General features: G+C 26.4%; 1 protein-coding gene across 1 annotated transcript; it reads right to left on the bottom strand.

Moving 5' to 3' along the window:
* Window positions 1–2,858: 2,858 nt before the first annotated feature.
* On the bottom strand, window positions 2,859–8,302 carry LOC112772103 (palmitoyl-acyl carrier protein thioesterase, chloroplastic-like). The gene is made up of 6 exons (XM_025816979.3): window positions 7,752–8,302; window positions 6,563–6,696; window positions 6,081–6,194; window positions 5,386–5,563; window positions 4,382–4,450; window positions 2,859–3,302 (listed from the first exon to the last, which is right to left on the bottom strand). The coding sequence occupies exons 1-6, from the start codon at window positions 8,166–8,168 to the stop codon at window positions 3,039–3,041; spliced, it is 1,176 nt and encodes a 391-aa protein (XP_025672764.2). The 5' UTR covers window positions 8,169–8,302; the 3' UTR covers window positions 2,859–3,038.
* Between the last annotated feature and the right edge of the window lie 4,001 nt (window positions 8,303–12,303).

Genomic DNA, 12,303 nt, shown 5'->3' with positions numbered 1-12,303 from the left:
CCATTTTCATATGTTGTTTGGTTGGAAAATTAAGACAGCAAGAAAATAATAATTTTGCAAAGCCATGCATATATATTGGTACCACATACAATCTCAACGACGACGACAATAATAATAATAATAATCTTCAGAGACCACTTTGTTTTTTCTAAGAGTAAATAGTAAATTCGTATCTAAAAAATTACTTATTTTTTAAAATGATTACTGAAAAATTTTTTAGTGTTAAATTATCCTTCAAAAATTTTAAATTAATCACATTGGTCTTTCTGTCATTTCTTTTGTTGCGACATCAAAGTCTGCTAATGTAACACTATAAATGACATTACAACGCACACTTAAAAGTCCTAATTGACTAACATGATAAATTCATGAAATTAGATCAAATCAAAACTTAAGACATTAGAATCTCTCAATTTGGGATTTGATTTGATCTATTTTCGGGGGATGCTCCCATAAAGATGCGAAAAACGTCTTTTTGTAAAGACATTTACGTGTCGCATTATTATTGGACGTATTAATGAACCGGTTATTTTTGAATTTCTTAACAAATTAGAATAAAACCGAATTTTTTTATAACAATAACAATAAACCCAATTTTTTTTAGAAATTTTAAATTTTTAGAAATTTAAACGTCCGAAAAATAAAAGTTAGGGATATAATTGTCTTTTTATAAAAAAATTTAAAAATATTTAGTTTAGATGGTATAATTCGATCGGATCAAATCGGGCCTAATAATTATAATGCAGACAATTGAATTTATTATTGTTGCTATAATAAACCGATTTTGTTCTGGTTTATAATAAAAAATAAACTATTAACCGGTTTAATAAGAATATCCAATAATAATATGACATGCGTGAACGTCTTTAAAAAAAGACATTTTTAGTGTCTTTATTAAAATGGTCTTCATTTTATAAACTTATCATGTTATCCGCAAGCTCTAACAACATTAGCAACGAAAATGTCAAAAAGACTAACACGACTAACTTAAAATTTTTAAAGAATAAATTTAATTAAAACAATCTTTTAAGACCAATTTAAAAAATAAGTGATCTTTCAAGAATTAATTTGACTATTTATTTTTTTTCTTGTAGAATTTTTTTTAACACGTATGAAATTTAATTTTTATTTATAATAACAATAATAATTTTAATTACAAATTTTTATGTAAACTTTAGACATATTAACTTAAACTCTATGATACTCAAAGAACCTACCCAATTTATTAGGATCTAGGTAGTCCCTTCTAAAATAAGTAGTAATAGTAGTATAGGACATAGTTATGTGCTTCCACATGAAGGAGGAATCTTTGGTAGAGAGTGAGTGATAGAGTGATAGAAGAGACTTTGAAATAGTTGGTGATGGAACAACTACTAGTATAGTGTAGGATCATTCATTCTTCACTAAATTTAAGAATTTAATTTTCTTGAACCCTCTTTTAATTTCACGTGAATGAATAGTATTTCACAAAGAATCTTTAATTGTACTATGGTTATTATAGCGGTTTGTTTGTATTTAGTCCGGTTGAAAATTTAAGTTCTATGTTGCTATTTATGAATAATTATATATTTAATATTTAAAATATATATATATATATATATATATATATATATATATATATATATATATATATATATATATATATATATATATATATATATATATATATATATATATTATGATGCACGATAACTAAACACGACCGTAGGACATGATACAATATAACATATATACGCGGACACACGAATTTTAATTCTTATGAAGTGTATGTGTGTTTCATAAAATATTATATCATAAAATTTTTTATCACAAAAATATATCTTTTACATAAAAAGATTTTTTGTTTTATACTAATTTTTTTCTTGAGATAGCAAAAATTGAATTTTTAAATATTTTTGTTATAAAATATTTCTAATATCATATTCTGAAACGGTTTATCATAAAAATTTAAATATCAGATAGAAATTTATAAATATTTTTTATGGGAATTTTTCAACCAAGTAGATTAAAAATTAATTCCTCACGAATCTAAATTTCATTTAAATATTTATTATTGGTCAATAAATTACTGCATACAAAAAAAATAAAATTCGAATTTCGATACTTGTTTAAGGTAGGGGTGAGCACGGGTCGGTTTGGTTCGGATTTAAGAAAAAATTAGAACCGAATCAATTAAAATGTAATTGGTTTGATTTGGTTTGGATTTGTATTTTTTTGTGTATGTACCTGAACCAAACCAATCCGATTAAAAACGTATTAGTTTGGTTCGGGTAATTGGGTACCCGATGACTTTGAAATTCATAAAAAAATCTAAATTTTTATTTTAAAAATTCAGCAAGTACAATAAACATGTAACATCAATAGAAATAATCCAAATATGTTAAACACCAAATACATTAAAAACTAAAAATATTAAAATTTAAACATATTAAACACTAAACACATTAAAATCCAAACATACTAAATACCAAACATATTAGAAGTTAAATACAAAAGTGTAATAAAAATATATTTTTTTTTATTTAATTAATATATGATCGAATTCACGGGTTAGTTCAGGTTCCGCACTCCCAGAACCGATACTCGAACCAATCACTAGAAATAGTTATCGGTTTGGTTTGGATTGGACCCAATTATCCATTGATTCCAAAATCAATTTAATTGGTTTAGTTTGGGTTCGAACGGATAATCGGATCACCCCTAGTTTAAGGGTGAGTGGACTAATCATACCACCAATTCAAATCGGTTAAATTCAATTATATACATTCATATATTTAGTTAATTAATGAATCGATAAAGAAGAAACAGGGCATAAATAATATAAGGAGTGCATTACTTTAATTTGTGAAGCAATTCCATTTTAAAACAAATAATGTAAAGTGTTAGCTATTATTATCAAGGTATACATGATTAATTTCCTAATACATATATATACATAAGGCACGTGACAGAAAAAAATAAAATATTTACAAATGTAAAGAAACAGACGAAGAGGCTATTGGAGTTAATTATTATTATTATATACATATATAATTAAATTAAATTGAATTAGCATAGTTCTTGAAATGCCATTCAGTTCTGGCTCTAACAACTTCAGGTCTTTGATCATCATCTAAAAGACGAAGCAAGTGTGTGAATTGCAAATTGCTGTTTACTTTTATATTGATGGAATTGTTTCCATGAATGAGCTTTGATGTTGGAGTCGCCATTGATTCCAACATGTTAGATTGTGTACACTCTCTCCTAAACTCCAATGTCATGCTTGTCATGTAATAATCTTCTAGCACTTTCATTGGCAAGGACTAATAAGAGAACCAAGTTATTAATAAATAATACATTGATTAATAAATGTAATAAAATATTAAGTAAAGTATATTTTTTTGTCTTTAGAATTGGTCAAAAATTTTAAAAATATTCTTAAATTTTGTTTTGTTTCAATTTTGTCCCACAGTTTTTTTATTTGTACGAAATATATTTCTAACGGCTAAATTTTCAAAAAATTTAAGACGGATCCAGTAATAATCACTACAACAATATAGATTATTTTTTAGGATTATTATGTGTAAAAAAAATTAAAATTCGTCAAAAACATTTTTTTACACTATTTTAACTATGAAAATATATTAATAAAAATTTTGTCAAAAATAGTATTTTTAACATATAATTAATTGTAAAAAAAAGTTTAAATCTTATTTTGATAAATATTGGCCGTAAAAAATAATTTGTTAGAAAAATTTGAGAATATATTTTTTGTGATACTTATTAACCGTCAAAAATACGATTTATTTTGACACTTATTGACCATAAAAAATTCTCAACAAAAATTTTTAACAAAGAATGAGATGAGATCTTGAAACTGAAAAATAAACTGAGATTTTGAAGATGAAGAATGAGTAGTATGATCCCAAACTGAAAGCAGTGTGATGCCAAAACTGACGGAACTCAACAAAGAAAAAGAATAATGGAGTAAGTTGAAAACAAATGAGTGTCAAAATTGAGGAATAATTTTCTACAATCAAATTATTCATCAAAAAAACATAGAGAATTTGACATTTATGATATTTGTTAAAAATATATATTAATTTTTACACTTAACTATGAGTGTTAAAAAAAATCATGTTAAAATAGCTCTCTTTTCTTGTAGTGAATGCATGACAATTATCTCTAGTTTATTTGTATATTGATGATTGGTCTTGTAAAATTATTGCTAAATTGGTCATAGATTTTTTAAAAAATTAGAGTATATTTAATGTAAGTTAAAAAATTTTAGAACAAAATTTAAATAAAATAAAATTTAAAGATATTTTTTAAATTTTTAATAAATTTTTAAAAATAAAAAATATATTTTATTTTAAAATATTTTGCATCTGATGAGTACTACCTCCAAAATCCATCCAATGTATTTCACATTGTTCACATGCTGGTTAGCATCCATGTCGTTCCACCTTGGCTGTATATTTGCATGCACATAATAAATAAATCAGTTTCTTTAATTTAGATGGTTATAAATAAATTATTTATTAGATTAATAAATTTTGTAGTGATGGATTTATAAGTCTTTAAGAAAAACTAAAGTACTAGTTAAGTCTTTGAAAAATTTTGTTATAAATTTATAGATTTTTGAGGGAGAAACAAGATAATAGTAGACTTTTACATTTCTAAAAACTTGAAAGAGGCTCATATATATGTATAAATATATTTTATTAATTTATGTATGCAAATTTCAAAAAAAATGTTGGAGTAAACTATATTGATTTATGTGTACAAACTCAGATAGATATAAATATAAATTATATGTTTTTTGTGTGTAAAATTCTTGTAAATATATATGCAAATTATTGCAAACCAAGTGATATTAGTAAAAAATAATAATATTTACTGATCATGTAGCATTGCTCAAACAATATAAATTAGGTTACTTATTTAAAATTGTCTAATAATTTTGAGTTGAGCTAGTCAAATATGCACTTTGGTCGAATAATAATAAGGTTTAATTATTCTGTTAGTCTATATAATTTTATCAAATTTTTAATTAAGTCTTTATATTTTTTTTTCGTTTTAATTGGATCCATATACTATATCAGATTTTGTAACTAAGTCTTTACTGTGACAAAAACGTTGGAATTAATAACATATTCCGTTTAACTATACAGAATATTCAGTCAAGTAGTGTTAGGCATATTCATTTTTTTTAACGGAATATTCCGTTAATTCTAACGTTTTGTTATGATATAAACTTAGTTACAAAATTTAATATAGTATAGGACTCAATCGAAAAAAATATATAGAGACCTCATTGAAAATTCAGTAAAACTATAGATACCGACAGATAGAATAATTAAACCTAATAATAACTACTATAAAAATCATGTAAAGAAAACTTACAGCCAATCCAGTTTGGATGTTCTCAGCATCTTGATCAGTAAGCTTGTGAATCTTTTCAGAATCTGTGTCTTCATTAGAAATAGCAAACCTATTAATATAAAATGGAGTAAGCTCTTCCCTTACTTCTTCAGGTATCTTGCAAAGTTTTCTTGTTTCTCTATTCATCATCACCCACGTACTGCATCAAACCAAGTCATTTTTATCATGCATGTAATTTTTGTCTTTTCTAATTTATTAGACAAATTGAGTTCTCTTATTTGTGTTTATTTAAGATTATTAGATTAGCCTTCATGTAGAGATACTTTGACAAATTTAATTAAATTATTTAATATAATGCATATGCTTATTAAAATTTTGAATTGGTTATGAAATTCTCAGTAGAATTAGAAGTTTAAAAATTTAATCAGAATTAAACTAGTTAGGATAAAATGATATATTTATGGTGAAAACTCAAGTGAAGTCGACTTCACGTGAAGTTGATATTTGAGAACCGTTAGATTATTTGACTGATTTGATTAAATTTTTATCTAACAGCACTCAGATATTAACTTCACGTGAAGTCGACTGCACATAAGTTTTCACCTATATTTATATATAAAATATATATTTTAAAAATTTATTTTTTTTACATTTTATTATTTAAACTGACTAACTGTTAAAAATTCGAATTAATTTAACTATTTAGGATGGAGTACCTTGTAGCTTTTACAATGACTTCTTTAGTGAAGTGATCTCTAATTACCCAATCTCTGCGCATTCCATTCTTTCCATGTGCATCAACCCAAGTATCAATTTCAATTATATCTCCCCTATCATATCACACCCATAATTAAAGGTATTTAAATGGTTATAATGGTAAATTTAAAAAGAAAAAAAAGAGCAAGAAATTATTATTTAAATATTATAAAAATAATTTATTATTTTTATTTATGAACATTTTTAATATTTATAAATTTATTTATAAATAAATAAAAAAAATTTTATACTCACAAAAAATGAATAATAACAACTTTTATTAGAAAAAAATAGAATACTAACAAATTTAATAATGAATGAAATTAATGTTTAGGCATGGTTAGGTATTTTGATAAATAAAAATAATATTTATTTTATACTATAAATGAAATAAATATTTTAAAATTTTAAAAGATACAAATGAAAAAAGAAGAGTAACTACCAACTGCTATATCTCTGGACTTGAACCTGAATGCGAGTAACAACCCAGATGAGTTTTCGAATGCTCATCTGGCGTGTTGCTCCAAATCCAATCCCACCTATTCCAGAGTTCGCCACATGATTTAGAGCAGTTTCCTAAATATATTATTAAGAAAAAAGTTAGATAATTAACAATTAATTTTTTAATATATCTTACATTTGAGTCAAAACTAGTTAATAATAAAGACTCACATACAATCACGTGAATTTGATAGTTAAAAGTTATCGAATAACTAAATTACTATCTAATAATTTTTAACTATCAACTTGACATACAAATAACGACAATTGTAATCTCTCAAGGAGAATTGAGAATTGATGACTGCATCAAAGATGTATTTATTATTGCTAAAGAGGATGCTCCCATAAAGATATGTAAAATGTCTTTTTGTGAAGACATTTATATGTCACATTATTATTGGACGTATTAATGAACTTGTTGTTTTTTAATTTTTTAACAAATTAGAATAAAACCGATTTTTTTTATAACAATAACAATAAATTCAATTTTTTTAGGGATTTAATTGTATTTTTAAATTTTTAAGGATTTAAATGTCCGAAAAACAAAAAGTCATGGATATAATTGTCTTTTTATCAAAAAATTTAAAGATTTTCGGTTTAGATGGTATAATTCGATCGGATTAAATCGGGTCTAATAATTATAATGCAGACAATTGGGTTTATTATTGTTGCTATAATAAACCGATTTTGTTCTGATTTATAATTAAAAAAAATAAATTATTAATCGGTTTTAATAAGAATATCCAATAATAACATGACATGTGTGATCATCTTTACAAAAATACATTTTTAGTGTCTTTATTTAAGTGGTCTCCTATTGCTAATACTAATACATCGAAAAATTTTTAAATTAGTTAATTTAAATAGTCCAAGACGAAAGTATCTCGAACCTACATTGAGATATTGACGGCGATTCTCAAATATCGCAGAACCAGATGAGATACGATAAAATAAGATAGAATGCAATAGAGACGACAAATAAAAGATAGAGAGAACGAATTACTTACTTTTAACAGTCAAAACAAATCCAATCCTTTCATTACGAATTCAAGAATTCAAATTTTCACCCTAGTTAAATCTTAGAGTCTTTTTCATAGTGCATGAACGAAATTAATTAATTAATTAATTACCTGAAGAAAATTGAGGATGGTCTCCATAGTAGCAGTTTGATCTGGTCCAATCTCATAAGACCTTATAGCAAAAATCTGCCTATAGACGAAAATACCCTCCTGAAACCTTCCATGCATGCAAGTTACAAGAGCTTCCTCTGCTGAATCTTCCTTTAATTTTCTCAAAGTCAGAGGAGCCTCTGCCACACGCACCCCATTCACCTTATAATTTTTATTATTTATGTTATTATTTTCTCCATTATTTATTGTTCCTCCTAATCTTCTATTAGAATTTGCATTCACCATTAATGAAACTCTTCTCTTATTATTAGGTGATGGTGATGAAGAATGAAACCCTAGCTTAACCACATTGTTGCTCAAGCTACATGGAAATTGTAACCCTAAATTGATGGATGCCACCATTGATGTAAGTTGCATGCTAGTTAATTAATTAATTTTTTTTTCTTACCATTAGAAGATTAATTAATGTTTGTAGGTGTAACGTTTTTTGTTAACTATTATATGATTAGTGAAAGGTGCATGTCGGATTCAAAGCCTAACCAACCAAATCGAGTGGGGGGAAAATTGGTGAGACATGCATCGTTAATAACTTGGATCTAAGAAAAATAAAAAAAGATTGTGTGTGATGGAAGAAATGTTTCAAATTTAGATTACATATATAGAGATACCTCTTGTTTTAAAATAGCAATAGCTAGAAATAAATTATGGGGTTTTTCTATGCATAGTAAAGCTACTCTTTTTTTTTTTTCTTCAAGAATAATTTTGTCCAATAATTTTTGTTGTTGTTCACAGTCTTTTTCACTTTGGTCAAAGACTAATGCGTTATAGATCTGAGATTCATTTAAGAATTTGTTGTTGTCTAATGAGTTGTTGCATATACAATACAGTATTCAAACTCCTGACACTTATTTAAGTGTACGAATTGAGTTGACCATTCGACCAATTCAAATTGATTATTTTGCCCATTAATTGATCTTTTTTGAATAATTTTGTTATTTTACTTTAAATTTCTCTAGGCCTATTATAATTAATTTCCCATCCCATATGTAAAAAATACTTGCATTTTTAAATTCAAGAGTAGTAAAAAAAATGAATAAAAAATAGTGAGTGAAGTCCATAATTTGTTGTTCTTTTATTTTTATTTTTTTTGTCAAAGCCTATAGTTTAGGTTGACGGAGACTATTTTATTGAATATTATTTGGGCCACATGGAAATGAGCCCACTATTATTTGGATAAGGCTTTCAATTAGAGCATGAGGTAAAACAAAAAAATCAGGTCCATGGATTTTTTTTAATTTCTCACCGTGGGACTATTAAGCTTGCTGCATGCATAGGGCGAGATTCGAATCTCCGACACTTGAAAAAATATAATTACTCTCAATATTATATTTTTAATACACCATTAAACGAATACTTCTAATTTTGTTGAGCTTTAAAATTGTGAGTTATGTAAAAAATTAAAAATATTATAATATAAAATTAATAAATTAAATTAATATCAATAAGAGTTTTGTAGATTTTTTAAGACTTTAGGAGATTTAGATATTAAAAAAATAAAATTTGTTTTGATAAATTATAATTTATCTAAGCTTTGTTTTTATTTTGGGTGGTATACGAAATCATTACCTAATGTTTAGAACATAAAATTCAGGTTGCAGAAAAAATTGGAAGATGAGGATCATATATTGAGGCAACTGGCAAGAGTTTGATCCTTCTTAGAGCTATTTTTCAAGTCAGAACCCGTTATAACCAGTGAGATTTTTAGCTTTATTTAAAAGGAAAAAAATAGTACCTGTAAACCAAAAAAAAAAAAAAAAAATCAGTACCTAAACCCTGTCAATCCTTGTCTTTCCTGACACCATTTTAACGTTTTTTGTTTCTATTTTATTTGACCCAGTAAAATGAAGATTATTGTATTGTGGCTTCATAAATGTTTGGTATTAGTTTTTTCGGCAGTGCTATGGTGCGAAAGAGGTTTTTTTTTTTTTTTTTTTTCAGCAGATGCTGAAGAGAGGTAGTAAAGGATGAATTTTACGCGTATTAAGTTAGGTAGTAAAGGATGAATTTTACGCGTATTAAGTTAGGTGTCCTAACCAAGTTGGGTTGGTCTAGTGGTTAGCTCACTAGTCCGCTTAAGCAAGTGTCGGGGGTTCGAATCCCGCCTTGTGCATGCAGCAACCCATTGGCCAGCGGCAAACCCTTAAATGGAGCTCATTACCGCAACGGATTAGTCCTTGACCTGTCGGGTTGGGGGATACCGTGGGAAACCAAAAAAAAAAAAAAAGTTAGGTGTCCTGTGTCAGACATGGTCTGTGAAGATGCAGAGCTGCCATAGAGATTGTTCAGTTCATGGAAGTCGTTAATATTAAATTAATTGAAAAATTAATATAGTGATTAGTTGTTGGACTTTTTTGGAGTTGACGAATAAATTTTTGGAAACTCTTAATGGTTGGGCTGGGTTCTGAACATAGTCATAACTAGTCCATTTTATAATAATAATAATAATAATAATAATAATAATAATAATAATAATAATAATAATAATAGAAGCAAGTGAAAGGGTATTATTAATTGAAGCGCCGGAGAGAGAGAGACATAGGAATTTTTATCAAATTATTAATATAATCTCAACTTCTAAAATTCATTCTGCTGCATTTATTTATTTTAAATTTTATATTTTTACACTAATAAATATTAGGCTTAATTTTCATTGCTTTTATGTTTTTATAAAAAATTTTAAAATAAAAATAAAAATATTTTTATAAAATCAAATTAATTTACAAACCCTAAACTCTTAAAATTCTAAATTCTCAAAAATATATACAAAATATTTGTCAATTTTACCCTACACCCTTAACCCTTACACTCTTAACCTCTAAATCCTAATTTCTAAATACTAAACTCTCAAAAACATACTTTAAAGTCTAAATCCAAATTCCAAATCTAAAATACCCTAACCCTAACCTAATTCTAAACTATAATCCTAAATTACAAACTCTAAACACTCAATCCAAAATAAAAAATAATACGGAATAAAGAAATCCTTAAACATTAGTAGTGCCTTTGTTTAACTTGTTTAATTAGAATGATTTATTTTAAAATATATTATGCAACGTTAATTACTAATAGTTTTAAATTCAAAAAATTCAAATTATATTTTCTAAGTTTTTATTAATTTTAAATTCTGAAATTCATTCTACTAGCTTTGTTTATTTCAATTTTTATAATTTCACACACCCTTTTAGATTATTTCTTTCTGGATTTTTTTTTTAAGTTCAAACTTGATTCATTTAATTTATGAACTCAATTTCAGACTTAAGCTCAGCTCACAAACTCACGAGTTCCTCAAGAAGCTTAAACTTGATAAGTTGAACTCGTGAACTAGTAAGCCGAGCTTAAGTCTGAAATTGAGCTCATATGTTGTTGATTGCAAATTGCTGAATCTATATGTTATATTTGCATCATCATTACCAGGCAAAGGCAAAAAAGAATAAGAAGAAGATGCCAAAATTGAAAGCCTCGCTCAATGTAGATTTTGGTGAAGAGATTGATTTATCTCAATCTGCACCTCCTAATGATGGACCTGTGAGTATAGGATTGTATTTGGTGGCTTTTGTCTTACTCATTTTTTGTGCTGAAATGGTTCTTCTTTCTTGTGCAGGCAACACAGCAAATTCCTGAACCTCCTGTTGGGTTTCGAATGAAGCAAACCATTGTGAGGCCACCAATACCACCCACTCAAAACCATTTAGAGCCACTTGGACCAGCAACCTCAGGGACATCCGGCAGCTTATTTACCTTCGTGCCAACACCTGGTTTTAGGCCTCCAACTAACACTTGAGAAGATTCATTAATGGATTAAAAGCACCAAGTGAAGACTCATGTATTTTGTTGGTCTATAAGTGAAGAGTCATATGTTTCTTATGAACTCAATTAATTATCTTTTGGTTTCCTAATAGTTGTAAATGAATTTGCTTGTATATAAGTTAGACAATCGGCAATTTAAAGCCATATTATTTTGCTATTGCACAGCACAAACAATCATACTTTGGTGCTAAGTTTATTATAATACATTATGTTGCTATTTTGGATTGTGTTTATAGTTCCATCTTTGTTATCATATAGCACATATAAAAATCATATTGCACAGACTTTTTTTAATTTGATGAAACATATATTTAGCTTACAATCATTGCATACTCAGATTTTTATATCTTCATCCATCAAAATATGTGATTACACATTTGTAATATAATATAATTTCTTTCAATACAATATCATCTCAGATTAAAGTGATAGCAAATTTATTAACATAAAACATAATATTACACAAATTCAGTTACATCTTGAAAGTATTACAACGCAACATAATTATCACAAAATATCACAGCTAAGGTTGTGACAATTACTTAAGACATGTCCTAAAGAATACGGCAATTATGATACTAATTATACCCAAAATTATAAGCCTAAAACATCTGAAGTAATATCTACCACCTTGAGATTCAATTTCGTTTTGATTTTTCAAATTCAATTCCATCTCTAGCTCCTT

This window comes from Arachis hypogaea, chromosome 18 (assembly GCF_003086295.3).
Source record: "Arachis hypogaea cultivar Tifrunner chromosome 18, arahy.Tifrunner.gnm2.J5K5, whole genome shotgun sequence".
NCBI classification, from domain to species: Eukaryota; Viridiplantae; Streptophyta; class Magnoliopsida; order Fabales; family Fabaceae; genus Arachis; species Arachis hypogaea.
This window is presented reverse-complemented; position numbering and strand designations above follow the sequence as displayed.

Bases quoted from the DNA above. Each gene is read 5' to 3' on its own strand.
- LOC112772103 (XM_025816979.3), bottom strand. From the start codon at position 8,168: ATGCAACTTACATCAATGGTGGCATCCATCAATTTAGGGTTACAATTT. The intron at 6,697-7,751 runs GTAATTAATTAA...TAATATATTTAG, and splicing joins CCATCCTCAATTTTCTTCAG to GAAACTGCTCTAAATCATGT. The intron at 5,564-6,080 runs GTACTCCATCCT...GGTTTGATGCAG, and splicing joins GTCATTGTAAAAGCTACAAG to TACGTGGGTGATGATGAATA.